General features: G+C 40.3%; 1 protein-coding gene across 18 annotated transcripts in view; it reads right to left on the bottom strand.

Moving 5' to 3' along the window:
• Window positions 1-8,634: 8,634 nt before the first annotated feature.
• Window positions 8,635-22,159, bottom strand: part of AAK1 (AP2 associated kinase 1) — a 161,819-nt gene continuing 148,294 nt past the window's right edge. For 10 of the 18 annotated variants that reach the window (XM_070511990.1, XM_070511991.1, XM_070511993.1 and 7 more), the window contains one exon: window positions 8,641-12,125. In XM_070511990.1, coding sequence (XP_070368091.1) covers window positions 10,996-12,125 — 1,130 coding nt within the window. In that variant the 3' untranslated portion in view covers window positions 8,641-10,995. Of the gene's footprint in view, window positions 12,126-20,124; window positions 21,867-22,159 lie in introns of those variants that run through there. The other 8 variants (XM_070512001.1, XM_070512005.1, XM_070512002.1 and 5 more) reach the window with 4 other exon arrangements.

Raw genomic sequence — 22,159 nt, 5'->3', positions numbered from 1 at the left:
GCCACCTGGTGGACCCCTGACTTTGACAGTTTTGAGGAATGCTGGTCAGGTATTTTGTGGAATGCCCCTCCATGGGGATTTGTATGATGTTATTCTCTTGGTTAGGCTGGGGGTCTGGGTTTTTGGGAGGAAGACCACAGAGGCGAAGCGCCCTTCTCATCACAAAGTATCAAGAACTCATATTATCGACAGGACTTACCATTATTGATGTTAACCTTGCTCATCTGGCTGAGGTGGTGTTTGTCAGATTTTCCCACTGTAAAGTTACTTCCCCACATCCCCCTTCCATACTCTCCTCTTTGGAAGCACAGCCCACATTCAAAGGTTGTGGAATTAAGCTCCACTCTCAGGAGGTGGAGTGGGTCTATGTAAATTAATAGAAATTCTGTGTGAGAAATGTCTTTTCTTCCCATTTATTTATTCAGTCATTTTTTTATATCAGTATGTGCTCATGGATATTTACGTTACACTTTGTTACTACAACCTAATACTATGTTATTTATTTTGTTGCTCAGATTGTTCCAGCTTTGACCATTGGGAGTTCTTTCGGGTCGACTCCTGTGTACCTGTAACTTTTGGGGTTTTTTTGAGCACTTCTTTACTTCTGGCACTGCTCCTGATTTATCTTCTATATTTCCTGTCCCAGCCCTAGAACCAGCCATTTCTCCATGGAGCCCTGTTCCTTTTAGTAGAGAACAGTGTTTGGAAACCAAGACTTGGGTGCTGGGTATGCTTGTTGTCCATTTCATTCTCTTGTGCCTCCATCTTCAGCTGCTCCCTCTCTACGGCTTGTTTCTCCTTAGCTGCTGGCATACCAACATATTCAAGTGCTTCCCCCATTAATCCTTCATGCACGTCCCACACAGGCAAGCTTCCTAGCTCTTTTTTCATTTCCATTCAAGCTCTTAGCATGGTCACGTTTTATATGAATTTCAAAGTGCTACATAAGAGATTAATAAAGTCTTAACTCATGCAAAATATGAAATAAATGCAAATATTAAAAATTGTCAGGTAAAGCACAATTTCAAAGCTGCTGGGCTGAGGGAATTGTGCCATTACCACACGGTGGCACCATTACAGCTGGTGACTCAAATAGAAATGGCTAACATTGAGCATTTAAAATGGGCTACCCTTCTAAGCACACCTCCTAACAGTCTATGCTGTGGGCATTCAGTGTTATCCCTATTTTACAAGGAAGAAACAGAGACCCTTAAAGTTCAGTAATTTAAGTTTCCACAGCTAGGCAGATGGACCAGGGATGTAAAGCTAAGCAGTCTTAACCCATCTTCTTCACCACCATCCCTCATCACCACGTAGCCATTGCCCTTTGTCACTATTGTAAGAACTATGCTGTTGCTAACTTGTCTTAGAACTTTGGAGGGTAATTTTAGTGACTGGATTAGTTTCCTATTGCTGCTGTAACAAATTATCACAAATTTAGAGGCTTAAAACAGCAAATTTATTTCCTTCAGGGTGGAGGTCAGAAGTTTAAAAGTCATTTTTACTGAGCTCAAGTCAAGTCGTCAGCCGGGCTGGTTCCTTCTAGAGGCTCCGAGGGGAGAACCTATCTCCTTTCCTTTTTCCCCCTCTAGTGGCTACCTGTATTCTTTGAATTCCTCCATCTTCAAAGTATCACTCCAATCTTTGCTCTGTCATCACATCGCCTTCTTCTCTGACTTCGGCTGCATCTCTCTTCAAGGGCGCTGTGATTATGTTGGACCCACATGGATAATCCGGGATAATCTCCCCATTTCAAGATCCTTAACTTCATCGCATATGGCAACTTCCCCTTTGCGGTATAGGTACCATGTACAGGTTCTGGGGGTTAGCACATGGATATATTGGGGAACTGGGGAGGCATTATTCAGCTTACCCCAGTGACTGCTGTTTTTCTTTAATTCACTGATACTATGGTGTAATTCTCCTTCTCTATCCTAAAAAATGTCATCTATTAAACAGTTGTTCAATGATGTTACTAGTATGCGAACTGGAGGGAAAAAAACCACATCCAAATCAATGATGCTGGAATGCAAGTTAGATATAATAACGTATGAAGAAGGTTAATTTAAGGAAGATAAATCTTTCAAGAAAAAAAAATCATTGTATAATGTAAAAAAAAAAAAGGGAACCATTTTGGTGTGTTAGGGAAAGGATCATTCATCTTCTGTGACTTTTTTTGGGTCAATTTACGATAGGTTCCTAGAAATTACTACTTATTTTTATTAATATCAGTACAAGTATGGTGTGCTCTTAAATTTTGGATTATTCATCGTCCTTGTATAAAATGGAACCACCCTGTTTTTTAAAACGTATCCTTCGTTCTCTATACTCTGCTCACTCCTCAACCCACTGCAATCTGCCCCCACCACTTTATTAAAGTTGCTCTTGCTGAGATCATCAGTGGCCTCCTAACTGACAAGTCCAATGAACATTCTTCTGTCTCTTTTGATCTGTGGCATTTAACAGTACTGACCACTGCTCATTCTTGAAATTTTTTCCTCCCTTAGTTTTTGTGTCACCTTTCTGCTTTTCTTCCTACATTTGTGGCTCAGTTTCTTTCATGGCTTTTTTTCTCCACCCATCCTTTAAATGTTGATGTTCCCAAAAGATATTATAGGTGCTCTTCTCCTCACTCTACATTCTCCTTCATTGATCTTATCATATCCAGGCATTCAGATACCACTCACTGATGACTTCCCTCTATCAGCAGTCAAGATTGCTCTCCTGATCCAGACAGCTAATGGCCATCTGGACAACTTCACTCTGATAGCCCATGTGCAGGCATGGGACATTTTGAACCACTGTGGCTGTTTCACCCAATGTTTTTGAATACAGATATTTTAACTGGGCTAATATTGATGAATTCTCATCAAGAAACTCTATTAAGGAACTCTGTTAAGCCAATTTAATTCTTGGATCAATTTCTTCTGCAATGCTTTCCTATTTTATTGTAATTTTCATTGGGATCCAGTCTTTTCTGTATTCACTTTATAAGGAAGATTAGTCAACTTTTAGTTCATTTCAAATTTTACCAATGGTATCTTCTGTTGAGCTCTCTTGTGGCCACTATACCTACTAAGTTCAAATCTCTGAAGTCGAAATTTTGACTTAAATTTTGTCAAGATTTTATTCGCTCATCAATTTTTAATGGTGTACAAGGTGTGTAGTTTTAGCTGTTTTGAATTTTGCTTGAAGTAAATATTTCTACCAGTAATATTCATTATAAACTGAATAAATGCTGGCAGTTTGTATTTAATTTTTGGTTACTCTATGAGACAACTGTGATCAATCCCCCTCAGAAACTCTAAGTTTTTCTAAAGAGTGAAAAAGAAAGTATTCCTTGGAGTCAAAAGATCCTGCTCAAAAAACAGGATGAGGGGGCTGGCCCCGTGGCCAAGTGGTTAAGTTCGCGCACTCCGCTGCAGGCGGCCCAGTGTTTCGTTGGTTCGAATCCTGGGCGCGGACATGGCACTGCTCATGGAACCATGCTGAGGCAGCGTCCCACATGCCACAACTAGAAGGACCCACAACGAAGAATATACAACTATGTACCAGGGGGCTTTGGGGAGAAAAAGGAAAAAAATAAAATCTTTAAAAAAAAACAAAAACAAAAACACCAGGATGAGGCTTGGGAGATCTGGTGAGCTAATTTCACCATGTCTGACTTTAGGAATTCCATCCCTAGTGAAGGTCTTGGTCCCAAAACCTCAGTGCTGGAGGACTGAGCTGCCTTCTAAAGGGAATATTTGGATTCCTTTTGGGTCTCTGGGATAAGCTTACATAAAAACAGGCTGAAGAATTACCTGGTCTCCTTCCATGTAAGCTGACATGCTAACTTAAGCCATCCAGATCTTACCACTCCAGTATAAGGTAAGATAAACTCAAGGAAAAATACATAAGACGGAAGGGGAAAGATCTTTGTCTCCAAATCCAGAGAAAAAGTTCTAAAACATTTGCTCATGGCTTTTCCCTGGGTCTCACTCGTCCCTCCCACTTGGTTCTCTATTAGGGGGCAATATAAGGACACGTCTTCCCTGACTGGTCTCTTACCAACCGGTGTCAGGGCTGGCAAAAGTGAGCCACAAAAGGGTGAATGCAAACAGAGCCCACCCCGTGGGAGATGGAGCTTCTAACTCTGGCTCTCCCTACAAGGAAGGCAGGGCTAAGTCCCTGCAGGTGAGCTCTATCCACATTTGCAGAAGGCTCTGACCCCTGCATCTCAGTGGGAGCGATACATCTGAACGGGCTTGGCCCAGAGCTGCCCAAGTTGCAGATAAGGAAGACTGTACTTTTTTTTGGGGGGGGTGAGAAAGCTTGTCCCTGAGCTAACATCTGTTGCCAATCTTCCTCTTTTTGCTGGAGGAAGATTGTCGCAGAGCTAACATCGGTGGCCATCTTCCTCTATTTTGTATGTGGGATGCCACCACAGCATGGCTTAATGAGCGGTGTGTAGGTTCACGCCCGGGATCTGAAGCTACAAACTCTGGGCCACCCAAGTGGAGCACATGAACTTAACCACTATGCCGCCAGGCCAGCTCCGGAAGACTGTACTTTTGGTTAATGGTAACTTGAAATAGAAAAAGCATAAGAACTTCACATTGTAGAACTAGGTAGGGCATATATTTAAAGATAGACAGATGAATCAGATCGTAAATAAATCCTCAGAAAAAGCAGGCAACTTTGGTTTTACTTGTGCCTATTATACCAGAACTCTTTGGATCTCTGGATCTTCTTTGAACACTCTCCCTGAACCACGACGTCAAGCTCAATGAAGCACAAATGTTACTGTTATTTTCTCAAATTTAGAGAGGAACTAGGCAGGCAGGTTCTCCTCTCCTGAATGGATTTAAAAATTCTTAGGTGTAATCCATTTCCCCCCAAGACTTCTCTCTTTAGTTTCTTATGTTAACGCTGGTCTCTCTGCGGGGATTTTTTTTTAAAGACTGCATATTTATGCAAGTTACATTCAGATACATATTTTAGAAGCTCACAGTAAAGTTTATATAGCAGGGAGCTCTGTAGTTTTCCCAGCTCAGTTCTTATGGCCCCATTATCTTGTATTATTTATGTCCCCACCATAATACCATCTAGAATGGAAAGCAGGTCTCAGGAAATAACAATGTCAGCATTGGAAACCATTCAACCAAGCAACTAACCAACTAACCAAAAGTTGTTCCTTGAAACTTAAAAACATAAAACTAGGCTTAGTACCAAGTGAAAGGTGCTTATGGAGCCCTTCAATCCTAGGGAGATCTGACTTAAGAAATAATACAAAGTGTGAGTCACATACTTTAATTAGGTCCATTTTAATAAAGTGTATCGGAGTTTACAACTCAATTATTCATAAAAACTATCAGATACATAAGACAGATCACACGAAGAGTGCAATAACGTAAATCCAATAGTCTGCAAATAAGAGGTATTGCAAAAACTGTTAAGATTGACTTTATAAATGTCTTTTTCCCTTCCTTTCCCGTGTTCACAGCCCTTGAGATTGCATGCACATATTGTTTTCTGAGGTCTAATGACCTCAGTATTCCTTACAGCTGGGTCGATCTCCTCATTCAGTCAACTCAAAATACAGTCAGCTGAGGGAGTTCACCTCTTCATGGAATGAGTATGGTCCTTGGCCTTTATTTGGTTTCTATTTCCTAACAAATGACATTAAACGTTCCCTCTTTCAAAGTAACATCTTGCAGGCCTTGTGGTTTTCTGGTCACTATTGCCCTACCAACACCACACAGGAGCCAAGGGTTCAGGTCAAACCCTACTGAGTTTCATCCTTGTCGATGAGACCAGCATGCTGGCCATGGAAATGAGGCTAAGGCAGTGGCTGATTTTTCCCACCCTTAACTAGAATAACTCCAGTTCTAACTCAGAGAGTTGTTGGGAAATGAACTCAGTTTACTCATGCCAAATACCTACTGTCACCTCCTGGTATTCTTTGGATTGCCTTCATTAGGAGGTCTTAACAGCACGGCAGGAAGCACGAGGATACATACATACACACACATGCACACAGACACTCCATTCACGCTCCTCCAACAGTCGTCTTTGGTAGACTCAGAGAATACAACTGACTTCCATTTCAAAGTGAAAAGGCTACCATTGTCTTCTCTCACTCCCAAAGACTCACTTTAACTGACATTGGTAACAATTATATCTGCAATTCTTTGCCAAAAAGAACAAAACAGATTCCTTGAACATGTATATATGGTTCTATCACAATGCAATGCAGATAACATTGACTTGATTTCAAGAACATTGTTACCATAAACTCAAAACACTGTCACATATATTGAGATTTCTGATTTCTGGGAAGTAGCTCAGATGAAATTTCCTATGGAATTAAAAGTTATGGGAATACTGGATGAAGCCACCAGTGTGCTGGTTACATTTAGCCATTTTTACAAGCTATTCTAGAATCCCTTCACACATAAACTTGCCCCTGCATTCTGGGCCTGTATTAGATCACGGTGGAGAGACGCCTTTCAGTTGAGTCTCCTCAGAGTAAGGCTGGGCTTCTGCCAGCCTTCCTTCATCGTTTCTTCTAATCCATAATAAATGGAGAAAATGAGCCATTTCATTCATACTTGGAATTATTCCAGTGTGGTGAGATTATCACAGGCTAGGCTGAAACCTAAGAAACTGTTTACAGTAACATGGGAGGCAAATAAAAATTAACATGATCATTCAATCATACCTCTCATCATCCACTTATTGGTACAGTCATAATAGGGGAATGTCAAGTGAGGAAATGAAGCAGGAACAGGAACAAGGGAGGTGAGCCAGGAAGACTTGTAGTGGTAGAGAAAAAGCAGGAAAGAGCTGTGTCTGGCAGTGTTTTAATGATGGGATCTTGGGTACCACACATGGGAGGCCTGTTTCCTAACAAAGGTCAAGGTGCAAATGAGGCAGATAGGACCAGGAAGTCAGACAGCAAGCTGGCATCCTGGGAATCAAGACGCTGCCAGAGCGGATTCCCACGTCTAAGCTGAGGCAGGTGGTTGTTTTCTGCAACCTAGCAAACTTATTTTGTAGCAAAAGAACACAAAAATAATTCCCAACCAGATATTACTGTTTATTTTCAAACATTTTGAAATCTTTCCTTAAGTGAACTTCACAAGTTTGCAAGTGTTCTGGTGGTTTAAAAAAAAAAAAAAAAAAAAAAACCCCACATAGGCAGTAGTTGACAAAGGTATAGGAAAAACTATAAATTTAAATTACATGATTCCATTTAAAATCTTCATGTTTACTCCATCAGGCAGGTTAGAGGAGGATTAGAACTCAGGGGTGGCTGTGGGCACTTACAGGGCCCTCCTGCTTCCTTAGAAACTGTGGTCTTTTCAGCAGCTCTCCTATGTACCTTTCATCAAAATAATCTGGATTCCAAATTTATCAGATAAAACAGCATCTGTGTGACCAGAAGCCATACAGAACTGATTGGCATGTGTTTTCCAATTTCAATTCCAAAGACATAGCACAGAATAACATCTTTCTTTATTAAAGGGACCCAAGTGGCTCCATTTTAAGTAGCATCCTTCCTGCTGGAGAGCTGGATCTCACTCTCCTCTAGTTTCCTATAAAATTTCCTATTTGATATAAAGCATACCTATTACATGATCTATATATTGATGATCTTTCTTTATGGAAGCAAATACAGCATGACTGAATTTCTACTGTCAGCTCACTCTGGTGATTACATTTATTTTAAACAAACCTGATAATCTGATACTTTATGTCACTGAAATGTCCACCAAATAGTTGAAAACACTGATGTTCATGTATTCTAAAACTTACTAAATAATGAGTCAATAAATATCGGTATTTTTCTTGAAAGTTTAGAAAGAAATCTTATTGCCAGATTAAACTCAGACCCAACATGGGCATATGAACACATACACACCAGTCAACATATATGAAATTTTCAACTCAACAATGAGTGAGCCCAAAATGAAACAGTTGATGACCTAGATTCCCTTAGGTCCTGCCCAGCAACTGACTCAGTATCACATTTTGTTTATCCCATTTTCCAATCTACAAAGGATTTGGCGCTAAAGGGCTTGTATATGAGCCCAAGAAACATTGATGTTAAGTATTTATCACCACACATAACTAACTTCATTAATTCAATAGTGCCTGTCAGTCAATTAATGTGGATTCTTTAAGAGTTCATCAGTGCATGTTGTGGTTCAATGCTTTATATCTAAATATATTCTGGCTCATCGTGTTCCACTGAAATGAAAGGTCACGAGTTTCTGCATTCCCTATCACTCCCTGCTTTGTGTAAAGCAAATAACACATAAACTAAAACAAGAAGTGCAGCATTTTGTTGACTACGTATTTTTTCTCTTTAGTGTTAACTTGTTGCGGTATAGTTACTGGAAACATGCATTTGCTACTAACTCAGAGCACCCTGAGCACTCTTGATTCCCTTAAAACTAAATTTTCCAGATTTCCAGATTCAGGATGGCTTCTGGCAAGAACATTTTATCTTTAAATGATGCATTTACCCTATATGATCCAAAGAAGATCAGTGCAGAATTCACCAGTTATTAGCTAATAATTAATGTAATCCAAGTCAAAAAATTTCCATGCATCACTCAGTACATACGAATAATACAAAAGTACTTTGCATGTGTTTATATTTATTTCCTATTCAAAGAAGGTATTTAGAGTCTCCACCCATCAAAGTCTCCAGTGGGAATAAAAAAAGGTTTACAAGCCCATGCTTGACAAATGATTCAACTATGTAATAAAATCACCACGATTTTATTGATTTTACCTTAAGAACTAAAATGGCTACTTGATTAGGAGGGAGTGATCGAGTAATCAGACATTTGCAGGGCTGTTACATAGGTAATCCTGAATATCTGGAAGAGTGAATTAGAATGACTTTTCACTTTTTAAGAGTTTTTGACTTGGGGTGAGAACTCTCCCTGAACATTCCTATCCTCTTAGTTCCTGTGTTTGAGGGCTTTAACTGATAATGGCCAAGGGAAGAGTCTGGGGTGCAAAGTTCCCTATGTATCAGCCAAAACTATTCTTTCAACTGGAAAGATGATTTTACATCCATTGCTACACAGAACAATCAGAAATGATCCCTGGGAGAGAAGCAAACTCTTAGAATGAACATTTAGCAGCCGCCAAAGTGAAAGACTGTCACGCTGAAACCTCAGTTGGACAACCATTGCTGGTAGCCCTAATCCAGTGCCAATTATTTAAGTTTATTTTTTAACCTGGACACTTTAAATAGGTGAAGAGTAAACTAGAAAAAGTCTTGAAAAGTAGCTGTTCATATTTTACTGCCGAGATCTCTGAAGTTCAAATTTAAAGAGTATGACACCTACTCAACTGCGGTAGAGTCTGGCATTCAGGCTTGATTCTTGGATGAATTCCCAATAATTCTTAAAGCATTAATCTGGTTTGGTAGGCAATCTCCCGACTTCTCCACCTAATGGAGAAATCACTAACGTTTACTACAAGTCACAGGAAGCTTTCAAGCTGAAACATGGTGCAGCAACTCCTTCCATTAAGTTGAACGTCCTCAGCAGAAATTGTCCCATTGAGACATGTTTCATTTTAAAGCAGTGATGATAAAGGGAGGAAAACAGTCAGGAATGAGTCAGATCCTTCCAGAGATAGAAGACATTTCAAAAACACAAGTCAGTCACCTGTCTGGCCTACTTCAACATCTAAAGAGGATAGAGAATTGAAAGGTTTTCATGTCTAGCTGATTCACCTCTTTTCCTTTCTCCCAAACTTATTTACATGTCTCAGATTTATATTTCCTCAAGAGGCAGCAGAGAAAGATGGCAAGGATTTGGAAAAAACAAACCAGCAAATCTAGTAGCCTAGTCTCATGATTGATTAATTCCATGACAGTACGGAGTGCTCAGAACTAAGGTTTTTAAATACTTTAAAAAATTACTAAGACCACATACCCAGTGGTTGGAACTGCAACAAGGTGCTCTTTTCTATTGTACTCAGGGAAAATGTATAAGGATAATTAATTTTTCAAGACCACGTAAATGGAATTTGTTAATAGCAAATAGTAAATTCTGGAGGAAAAAAAAAAATCTAATCTGAAACCTCAGTTCCAGCAGAATTTTCCTACACCTTCCAATGAATTCAATTTTGCCATGAGAAAAGAACTAAATAAAAATAGGGTTCAAGTCAGTTAGGTCAAGAGACAAATGCCAGTAAATGAGTGATTGTGGAGGTAGGCATGATGGGACAGGATTTACCTAAAGAAAAATGCTTCCTGTGCATGCGCACACACACACACACACCTGTGCACTCATACTAATTTAAAAAGCATCGATGTGGGGAAGGCTCAACACTTAGACATGAGCACAGCTATGTCATCTGTTTGCATTTTTACATAGGAGAGGATGTGACACACATTACACACCCAAGGACACTCTCATGGACAAGGGCCAGCCTGGCTTGCACAGACTCAGAAACAGATCTGGAGAATCCTTCTAGAGCTGCTGGTTTTACAGGAATGGTTCGTATCTGCAGGATTACACTTCCTCTTGATGTGCAGGGTTTTTATCTTGCATTTCTTTCCAGAAATATCCCCTTTTCTAGTCCTGGAGGGACTAATCTTAATTCCTTAATGGACATGACTCAGAACAGGAACTGCAGGAATAAATTAGCAGTAAGATGCCCCTTTGGGGTTGGGGTGAAGTATTTCTGGATTTAAACAGTTTCTGGGCAAACAAAAAAAAAAAGCAGAGTTCTGGGTGGAGATGCAGATGGAAGTGCCTGAAAGTCCAGAAATCAATATAAACAAAAGAAATGAGCATAACTTAAAGGGGTTTCAACTAAGTATCACTGCAACTGGGTTTGTTGACTGAAGTTCCGCTCTGACCCATGGAACCGAAAGATAATAACTGATATATTTCTTCTTAGGAAGGCTCAGCTGGGAGTGATGTGGTGGGTACTGACAGTGGGGTTGAGACAGAGAGGCCTAAGGCTCAGGTATTGCTCCTAAGGTTTCTGCTTGGCTGATTTTGAAGGAAAGGGTGCTAAAGAAAAAGGATCAGCAGCTGGCAGCTCCATAGTCCTGGAGGAAAGGGATGTGATGGAAACAGAGCCAGCTATCGACTGCTTGTTGGTTTGTGAAACAATTTTGTAGGCAGCAATGGGCTGGGCTTCTGGACTTGGCTCATCTTCTGGGCTATAGTGACGGGAATATTTGGATAAAGACTGGGGGCGGAATGGTTTGCCAGCCACAGGGCCTGAAACAGCTTCTTTCTGGGGCTGAAGTCCTTTGTTTCTGTCATTAGGATGGGCCCCAGATTCCAGGGAGGATCCCCTGGGAGAGATGCTGTCAAGATGGTCTGCTGCTTGTACAGAATGGAAGGGGAGGTTAGATTGTTGGACAAAACCAGTCATGGAATACTGAGCTCGGACAGAGGCATACGCTGCTCGATCAAGGCCTGAGAGCAGAGGGACATCGTCTGTCTGACTGAGGAGACTGGCCTGCGCAGGCAGCTCCTGGGAGGTGCTCTGGGCAACTGTTAACTCCTCCATGCTTTTCTTCTTGGTAAAAGGAGCTCTCAAGAACACGTCTGCTTCCTCTGGCTGGGAAGGAGCTACATTGCCCTTGGAGACAAATGGGGCTTTGGAGAAAATGTCCATGTCATCAGTTGGAACCCTTGAGCTCCTGAAGGGAGCTGTGGCAAAAACATCTGGCTCACCGAGACCATCCGTGGTTAGTTGTGTGACGGCCTGGAACTGGTTCTTTCTTCCACCTTGCACTGCCTTTGCTGTCTCAGTAGAGACTTCTGGCTGAGCGAACGGAATGGCTCCTCCCACCTTCCCCTGCGGAGGCTTGCAGCTCTCATCCTCCTCTTCAGACTCCATGAGGAGCGGTCGAGACCCGCTGCAGTCTAGCATGTCCCCCTCGAGGTCAGTCCCTTCCTCTTCACTGCTGTGGAATGAGCTGTTGCTTGAAGGGCCATCTCGGGCCAAGTAGTCAGATTCTAAATTGTTCTGAGTTTTTGTGCCAGGTGCTCTGGAGGGGTCTGGATACAGGGGAAGGCCTTTAACACCCGCTGATTCTTTAAAGTGCTCTACAGTAATTACAGGACAGGGATTGGGCTCTCTCTGGAGACCTAGAAAAGTGCAAAATGCAGAATTAATGCATAGGTCAGTTCAACTTTCCTGGGAACATTGAACGGTCAGCTCGCAGCGGAAACATTGTGGGACCAAATAATAGATGTTGAAAATGGAAAAGGAAAAACAAAAAAATAAAAGTCAGGCAAGGAAACTGCACACAAACTGGAACACAACCAATCACTGTCTCACATTTTGGAACATGATAGGCACAATGTGCAGGAAAGGAGGTGGAGATGTTAGGCACACAGACATTCAGCGTAACTACGCAATGCTCCTACTCGTGGGGCCAGGCACAGGCACCTGCTCTACCTGGCACTAGGCTCATGATGGAATGAAAACAAACCCAGTCACTCATCTCCACATATACCATGACAGTTCTGGATTATGTAGAAATACTGTCTGGGGACAAAGTCAATTCGGTATCTGACATGGGGTCATCTGCTCCATAATGCCTATATCTGAGGACAGAACCACCCCCCCACCCCAAAAAGCAGCAGAACATGGCTGCTTGACAAATGCAAGTTTATTTGATGATTTACATCACAAGCACTACTCAAAGAGCACAAGAGTACCCAAAATGTGAATACTAAAGGCACTTTCTAAGGGGAGGAGACATAAAATCATATTAAATAAATCACCTTCAGCTGAAGTTGCCCTGGAATTTTTGTTGTCAGTCTTCTAAGTTAGCAAAGATCTCCTCTGCTTAAATGAATCCATCATAAAGTTCTTTAAGCAGAAGAAATAAAATGCATGGGTAGTTACTGCAATATTTGCAAGCTCTAATATACTAGTCTATTTCTATCTAGGTAGAGGTGCCTCAGGGTGCTCTGGCTTTTAAAATCAAATAGACAATTATCAGAATGCAAGAGAGCTTACCTTCCAAGAAATATTAGCAGGTTAGAAGTATGTCATTGGGCACATGTTAGCAAGAGGGCAGGAAAAAGGCATAAGTAACTAAGCAAGAAGAATCCAGAGAAGGGGCGGTTGGGGACAAAGGTATCATCTCATCATGGGTTTCCCAACCCACCAGGATAAGAACATTAGGTTCAATGGTTTGGATTTGATAGATGACTCAGAACCTCAGTACAGAGGTCATTCAATCATCCCCTCCCCACATTACCCTCTCCCCTTCTATGCAAACCATTAGCTGGTAGAAACTTCTGCTAACAATTAACCCCTGCTAAAGCTGCTGCTTGAAGTAAGCACACACAACACAGCAGAAGCAGCATCAAAATCAGTTTATTGGGAAACCAGTTACTTAGAGACATTACATTATAAAGAAATGTAGAGAGAGATCTGAACATTTTAGAAGATACTGTACAAAAATATTATGTTTCTCTGAATCCTATAACTTTTTAGCAGTGCTTATTTTTAAACAGTTCTGGCCTTATATACTGTTTTCAGAAACAAAAAAGGTGGGTCCCCCCATTTTTATTTCCCTTTCTAATAGTTTGAATGCATTTGGTGAATTCCAGTTAGAGTCTTTAAGTTAAATTCTTTACTGGTGCCAAATGGCTTTCTGAATAGTATTTGAAGAATATGATTTTGAAGATGATAAATATTTCCTTGCATTATAACTTTAATATGTGCACCTACATGGTGATACAAAAGCATCAGTCAGCTGATAGGAAATAAAGGAAGACCTTCTCCTTTGCAATATATGTGGAAAGACATAATCCTAACCTCTCAGGTAAGTGTATTGATATTAGATCTGTCACAGTGATTCCCACATGATGACTGCTGGGAGAAAATTCAATGAAAGGGGGCAAAGAAGTTTTCCAAAATGAGATTCACCAAGCAAAGTGGTATGAGAGGCCCCCAAAACTCTTCAAACCACTTTCTAACGTAGCATCAGCTGGACAAAGTTCTCAGTTGTCAAAACAAAGGTACAATTTCTCATTTCCAAAACTACTCTGAAAGTTGATGTTATTAAGCTGGTTCTATGGGAGAGCAAGATATCTCTTAGGAAAAAAATGGTAAATTTAGTCAAGTTAATGACCAACTCTGACATCATACAGATCAATAAGGAAAGTGGAGTTTTCTGGAGTTTGACTGGAGTTAGTGTTTTTGGGAAATTTAAATTGAATTCACTCAAATCAGCTGCCCAAAAGCAGCTGCCTATAGAACCAGGGGCACTTTGGATGCCTGCAGTGTTAGACAGGGTTTGTTTCCCAGTCAGGGGACCACACCACCCATCTGTCGGTTGTCATACTGTAGTGGCTGTGTGCTGCTGTGAGGCTGAAAGCTATGCCACAGGTATCTGAAATACCAGCAGAGTCACCCATGGTGGACAGCTTTCAGCAGAGCTTAAAGACTAAGACTGACTAGGAAGAAGGATCTGGGCACCCACTTCTGAAAATATTGGCCATGAAAACCCTATGAACAGCAGTGGAGCATTCTGATATAGCACCGGAAGGTGAGAGGATGGCGCAAAAAGACTGGGCAGGGTTCCATTCTGCTGTACACAGGGTTGCCAGGAGTCAGAATCGACCTGACAGCACTAACAAAATGTGTTACATTACATTTTGAGAACCGTAAAGAACCAAGAAGGGTGTCCACATCCAGAGTTAGGAGAGAAGAACATGCCTAACCCATCAAAATTACCCATGTTAAAAACTGGGTTCTCAGTCAAGTCAACTGGAAACTTGTCAACTCAGGACATAGTCTGTGACCTTCATGGTGAGTAATGGGAAAACCATACTTAAAATTCCAACAACTTTTTAAAATTGACAAACAGTTACAAAAATACTCTAACATCAAGTTGGAAGGGAAAACTAGTCTCCTGTCCTTCAAAACAAGGCCAGGCCTATCTCATATCTCTCTTTCAGCATGAATCTGCTTTACAGGATTGGGAAAGTACATTCAAAGGATTCTCCTGAGAAAGCCAAGTCTCCCAACCTTCCATTCTTTTTAGAGGAGGTGCAGTGTGACCAAGGCAGAGAGCAACCATCCTCTGCAACTCTCCAAGCCTGGTGCTCTGGAGACCAAAAAAATGCTGGCGGATATGGAGAAACGCAGACATCCACACTGCCTCAGGGAATTTTGGTGGTGGCAGCACAAGGAATATAGTAGTCAAGAGGAGAGAGTCTAAGTAACTGCAAACAGAAGATAGACATTAAACCTTTTGGCAGTTAGAGGTCTTTTTTGGATATGAGTGTGTTCTTGTGGGGAATGTATGTGTTTTCAAGGTGAACAGTCCTTATATATGAAGATAGCCTTGTATTGTGAGGAAAATGTGTTTGAAGTAGTCTGCCTACTAGCAATGAAGGATTTACACTAATTTAACCTCATGCCTTGGCCCATTTCCTTTGGTAACCAACAGCATGCACAGCAGATGCCCTGAGACCACAGAGCTCTAAAGCTAGCCAGTTGTTCCTGGGGGCATGAGGGAGCTTAAACGCAGGACCTGACCTCACATTCTGTACAAGGGTCTTTCTTATCATGAAGGCTAAGATAGGGTATTTTGTTCTGATTCCCTCAAATTGGGTCATGTCTTTTATTTTGATTTAGCACATTAAATTAAGCAAGAAGTCAAAACACATTTCTTTTTCTTGTTCTGATATAGGACTGTGTGCCAGCTTAAGGTTAAGTACACTTTTCTACACTTCCAATAGGGCTAACTCCATTTCTCTTGAGGCTCCAAATTATGCCGTTTTCAGTAAGAGCTCATACGCTTCAAAGAGTAGGATGAGGGTCCCAAAAAGTATTTGATGACTTGGCAAGTATCCTTACTAACTCCCTATTAACTTCTAAAGCAACCAAAAATGTTGAATGATTTGGGATAGGTTCACCCTGGAAATTTTATCTGATGGACACAGTGAGGCTCATCAGAGTGCCTTCCAAAAAATCAAAATCTGAAGACAAATTTCAGGCTGAATATTCCTTAGTGAAATATATCATGTAGAACCAGAATTTTACTTTCCCATAAATTAAAATAACAGTTACAGGGAGTATCAAAGACATAATTCTTGCCAAAAGCTGAAAATGAAGACTTGGAGTATTGAGAAACCTCATATAGTTAGCAAATAGAAAGCAAAAATCCCTTTGGAAGAACTTCAGAAATGCAGCGCCAAAGTTGAAATTCAGACTCTTGGAGCCTAATCAGGGAATCCAGAAATATACATCAAACTAATAATTTCCATGACCTTTTGGCTTAGATAATAAAATGAAGCATGTGGTTCTACCATATGTTGGGTAGTTACATTAAAACCCAGGACTGGGGAATAAGGGATTCGATAGGAACCAACACTGGCTAGTGATGCTCTGTCTCTCAAGCCAACGGAGTCATTAAATGAGAGAGATTTCTCTCTGGGCATAAAACTGCTGCTGCCAACATAAAATCTTTAATTAAATTGGCCTGTGTATATTCAAGATTAAATCAGAGGAGGGTAGCTGCAAATCCGTGCTCCGTTTTCAAACCTGTGTCTGGTCACAGCAGATGCAGGCTCACAGGGGTTTTATTCTCCCTGACCACAAGGTGAAGAGAGGGGAGCCACGACTCACTGAAATGTCCTTAGCATGTGTCTCACACATATTCGCACTTTCCTTGTGCACAGGTACTTATTGTCATTCAACAATGTCTTTAAATCTTTTTTGCAAAAGTGGGTTTTCAGGAAGTCAGGAAAACAGCAGCTATTTTAAGTTATTTACATCTCTGAACATGCTCCCATTTGAACAGATAAAAGTCTTTATTCCCGTGTATGTTTACATAACAAATTTGTTTACAGACGTTTTTTATACAATACTTGCGTAGCAATGTTCAAATTTCACATTTTTACTGCATAAGATAGCTTCGTGTACCTCTGTTTACTTTGTCTTCTTGGGGAGGACAAGATAAAGACCTGTGGTAAATACACATCCACGTGACAAGGAGGTGTGCAACAGGGCAGAGTAGAATACTCACAGGAAAAGAGTGAATTCAGGACACTGCAACAAAGTGGGAACCAAGGACGTGTGTTCCATCCTAGCAATACCATTTAGTACCTTTGCATAGGTTAGCATTACCCAAAGAACCTCCCTCCCCCACCTTAGAGAAAGAAAACCCTAGGGAAACAAAATAGTATCTTGTTACGGATTATTTGAAATGGAGGCCATCTGGGATTCATTCTGACTCAAAAAACTTCAGCACACCCAAGTTTAGGAACATTACTAAAGTGGAAAAGGAAAAGACTAACTGTGTTAGTAAAATTATAGCCTCTAGAGAGGAATAAAAGATAGCTTTGTAATATCTGGAGTGTTTCAGTAAAGATTCCATTTTAAACATCCATGTGATAGTTTCTCTGTTCTGCCTGGCAGCCTGTAATTTGTTTAACTCAGTACTTTGGGCAATCCTGTCATTTTTATCCCCAAACTCTAAGTTAGTGGCTACAGGATCCTGATAATCTTACAGACTGAGAAAGTTAAAGACTCTGGACATACAGAGAGACGTCATGGCGGGAGACTTTATTTTGGCCCAAGGTATCTACAGCATGCCTTTGTTCAGCTGAGCTCAGATCTCTCCATACCTCTGGGCTGAGGTCAACCCCAAAGGTCCCCTCCTTCCCACAGCACTGCTGAAGGCAGAACTGTCCCAACCTGGCGGAAGGTTGTGTTGGTTTGAATCAAAATGATCAACTATCTGTCAGGAGAGTAGGAAAAAAGTATTATAAACAAAATACTTCGTCTTGAGAAAAACAGTTTCCTTCTTGGGTTTGTTCCCCTATAATTATTAGCAATCCAAGTTCTATGACTCTAACTCAGGAAGAGCCAAGTCCAATATCAAATGACACTGAACAAAGTGACAACTTCTTTCAGAGGTATTTTAAAACTCCTATCTTTCAATTTTCTAAACCATACTAAAGACAGGCAAAATTACAGAAATTCCCTTATTCAGAATATTAAGGAAATTAAAATTGTTATGACTTCCCATTATAAGGTCCTCTCTAGGAATTTTCTGTGGATTATTCTTTTTACCATCTTCAATAGTAACCACTGTCCGTCTTAGGGGGGTAATTTTACTTTCTGGAAACAGCTGAATGTTACTTAGAACCAAGAGGGGTAGAAAAAGATCAAGAAAGAGAACATACTTTCAGATGCTGAAAGTGATACTAATTAGATGATAATACAACTGGTTTTCTTATACCCTGTTACCTTTCTTGATGGTATTTCTAAGGAGAGGAGGTTCAAAAGTAACTTAAATGACGGCAGCATCATTAGAATAAGGATTAGCTTCCCAATTAAAACCAGATGCTTTTGAAGAAAACAACACTCAATTAGCTGTCAAAATTCTGATATGTCTGCTAAAGAAATCATTAATTAGAATCATATTTAGGAGTATCCATTTAAACCTTATCTGCTCTGAGGCCTGCATTTTAAAAAATACTGGGACTTGAATTTGATGATCTAGTTGTTTGAATGCTATAAAAGGAAGAAAAACAATGTGTGATGTCTTCTGGTGTAGTTACTACTATTGCACAGCTGGAATAAAAGCAAATCAGAAACATATGCTCACAGTATTTGCCCATTTTTAAATGGCAGATCATTGATTATACATTTTAAAAGAATTGAAATTTCAGATATTGTTTTGTTGGAATAGGTAGGAGTGTGTGTGTAATATTAAAAAAGGAAAAATTGATATCCAAAACTCGGTGATGATTTAGGCTTCTATTCAGATAAACAAAAAAGAGCAACCCGGTTTAGTTAAAAGCCCTATAATTCTCTAAAATGTAAATACTGTTACAGTAATAGTAAGAACTATAGAAGATAACGGAAGAACATCAGGATTATATAAATCCTTCATAGTCCTTCCAAAGCATAATAATATACGTATTTAGAACCCTAGAATTCTATAATCTTAAAGACCATGTAGTCCAAACCCATCATCATATAAATAAGGAACAGCAGCTCTGAGAAGTGAAGCACCTGCTGAAGGCCACTCGGCCACTGACTGGCAAAGGTGAGGATGAGACCCCAGGTGGCCTGTCCTGCCCAGGCCTCTTCTCCCACCAGCTTGCATCAGGTTCCCACACCTGTGAAATGAAATGGATGGACTAGAGGATGGTCTCTAAGGTCCCTCTTGTAGCTCAGTATATAGTTTCATAAGTCTATCAATTATCAGCACACTACACTCATCTCAAATAAACCCTTTTAGTTCAGGGATGATGCTATAAACTAAGGGAGGCCCGGTTTACTGAGTCACTCACATGTATTCCTTAACAGAAAAACAGTTCTCCCCTTTGAGGCCCTACTCCTAAAGAATAAGCCCAAGATAATTTCATGTAATTATCTCCCTCAGGCTTCCTCCAACCACTCTCTGGCTTCTAGTCTGTTCATTGTCATTAACAGCCTCCATTAAGCTTTATTGAGCCAGATGACTAGATAATATATCTCAATGCGATTATGGGTAATACATGAAAGGAACAATTTAGAGACACTTACCTAATTTCTAAACTGTACTCTTCATGGTTTCAATTAAAGTGAGAAACTAGATATTTCATTATATTTCTAATATGTATGTATGAAAAAAATCAAATTGGAAAACATAGGCATAAAACATTATTCTTATTTAAAAATAAACATTTCCTTCATTAGTTTATACATTCTTTCTATGTCCAGGGAAAAGAAGAGAATTTTGATCTTCAATAATATTCCTGTCCGTGAAGGGGCAACCAAGTCTCATTTGCACTGCTATCCAATGATGGAGCTCTTCAAAGATATCTTTTTTAATCCTCAGTAGGAAGGTTGTGCCTCCCTCAATTTTGGAAATTATCCATTATCCTAATAGAGGCCTTTCCTTAGCTCCTTAGTTTCAGCTGGCATGGGAAATATGTCAAGTCAGAAAGGAAGACTGAAAGATTCAGACTTTTCCTCTGATGCCTTTCAAAGGCTGCTCTCACATCACTGGGGTCAAAGCTTGACCTCCAAAGTGCAGTGTTTTGCAGGCTGTTGTTGCTGTTCAACTTTCTTTTTTTCCCCTTAAAGTGCAAATGTGAGGAAGAAGAAACAAAAGTACTAGATAGAGAAACAAGCAAATGGCCTTGGAATTTTATTTGTACAAATCTGATCAACTAAGAGTTCCCCCTTCTGATCATGGAAAATGGCATTCAAGGAAGAGAACCACAATGGGGTTTCTCTGTGCCCACCTCTTTTCAAAAAGGTGACTTTAGAAGACTGCTTTCCAGGTAAGGAAAAAAAATACACTTCAGTGAGTAAGGACATATACAGAGGGTGACCATGAGGCATGTTGTCATGTCAGTGCAGGGTCCTTTATTTATCTTATGAACAATAGTCTAAGGTCAGTGAGGAACTATGCTTTGTTTCGTTTTTTAATCTAGGAAGCCAAGGAAAACCAGCTGAACATATTTCATTGGCTGCATCCTTCAATTCAAACATCAGAGAGAAAGAAAGGTAAGTAGCCAGGGGCAAATTGTGCCTAGCTAGTCAGCACACTTATTTCTGATTATTTGAAAATAAACAACATGCTTATTCTACAAAGACAGAGGACCTGCTGAAAGCTTATAGCAACACACAAGTCTACTCAAAATGATTCCATATGTTACACTGTAAGATTGTTGTGTAGTTATACAAGGGAAAGAGATCAAAACCCTGTACAGACACCTGATATCGGACTGGAAACGCCAAGTGGAAACAGAACTATTCAGCGTCTTCATTTATACACAATTTACAATATTTGATTCAAAATAAAAATCACAAGAAAAATACATCTGTTTCTGCTACAATTCCTTCCCCTCCCCCATCCACCCCCCAGTGAAAAGTCTTCTAATAAAAGGTATCATATTACCACCATTGTCTTGTTTTGGTCTAATTCTGAGATCCCGGCTTGGGAGAGTTAACATGAAAAGGAATGGCAATATTTGGGATTTATATAATGTACATATTTTATCCAAGGATCTCAAGTACTTGCAGTCACGTCTCCAGATCTGAGAAATCACGGTTCAATGGAAGCCAGAATGCTGGACGAATGCTGGGCAGGTTGCATGGGGTGTAAATCCCTTGGCTAAGTCTATGATCAAACAAGGTCAAAGTTGGTTGGCTAGAGCTGGGTTCACATTCTCTTTTCAAATATATACCATCAGTCAGTCAGTTTTACTCTCTCTTAAACCACACACTCATCTCCAGGCTACCGCCTTCTCCAGGCTACTGCCTAGAGTTAAGACCAACTGAAGAAGCCATATCCTCATGATAACGCAGCAGGATAAAAAGCAAAAACAGAGAAACAAATTCAGCAGCATCTGGCCAAAGGAGACAGGGGTTGGGAGGATTGATTTGGGAGGCCATTCCTAGCAAGAATAAGACAAAGGTGTCAATTCACTAGTTTCAGTTACAGTTAAGCTTTTGGTGGAGTTGATTCCAGCAGAGGTGAAGCTCATGGCATCTAGCGCTTGATTTAAGTTAATGCTATTGAAGAAGGGTAATGAGAAAACACAGCAAACTAACAGGGAGGAACTGGCCAAGGACTATCTGGAGGGCCAAAGTGATTTTCTTTCCTTATCATTTCTACAGGAGAAGGCAAGGGGTAGGAGATAAGGGCTAGAGGGTCCCTTATTTGCAGATTTTTAAAAAAATCATTTTCTTATAACTCCGTAATGAAAATGTATATTATGGTATGAAGGTTACAGAACTGCATCTGCTACTGGGTCACGGCTACAGGTCTATGAGCTGATCCACCAGCAGTAAAGACCTGGCTAGGTTGGGAAGACTGGACTCAGAGCTCCCACTGCTGTTTCTAGAGTGCCCACCTGGAAGTGGAGAGATAGGAATTCAGTACAAAACACAGAGGGTTACGGTTTAGATGTGCAAAGCAAGCAAAGGAGAAAAAAACCAAAACAAAACCCTAGAGAAGCAACAATTTACATTTGCAAATTCTTACATCTTGATTTTTAAACATATAAATTAGGTATTCACCACCTCCCACCAAAAGTTCAGGCACTGTGTGCATACCATACTAAGGCAGGACACCTTACAAAAGAGGATGCTATTTTCAAATGAATATATATTTTGCCTGAGAACTTCCTAATAACATTGAGTCATC

This window comes from Equus asinus, chromosome 6, assembly GCF_041296235.1.
Source record: "Equus asinus isolate D_3611 breed Donkey chromosome 6, EquAss-T2T_v2, whole genome shotgun sequence".
Lineage (NCBI taxonomy): Eukaryota > Metazoa > Chordata > Mammalia > Perissodactyla > Equidae > Equus > Equus asinus.
Note: the sequence above shows the minus strand (reverse complement) of the source record. Positions and strands in the feature narration are given on the sequence as shown.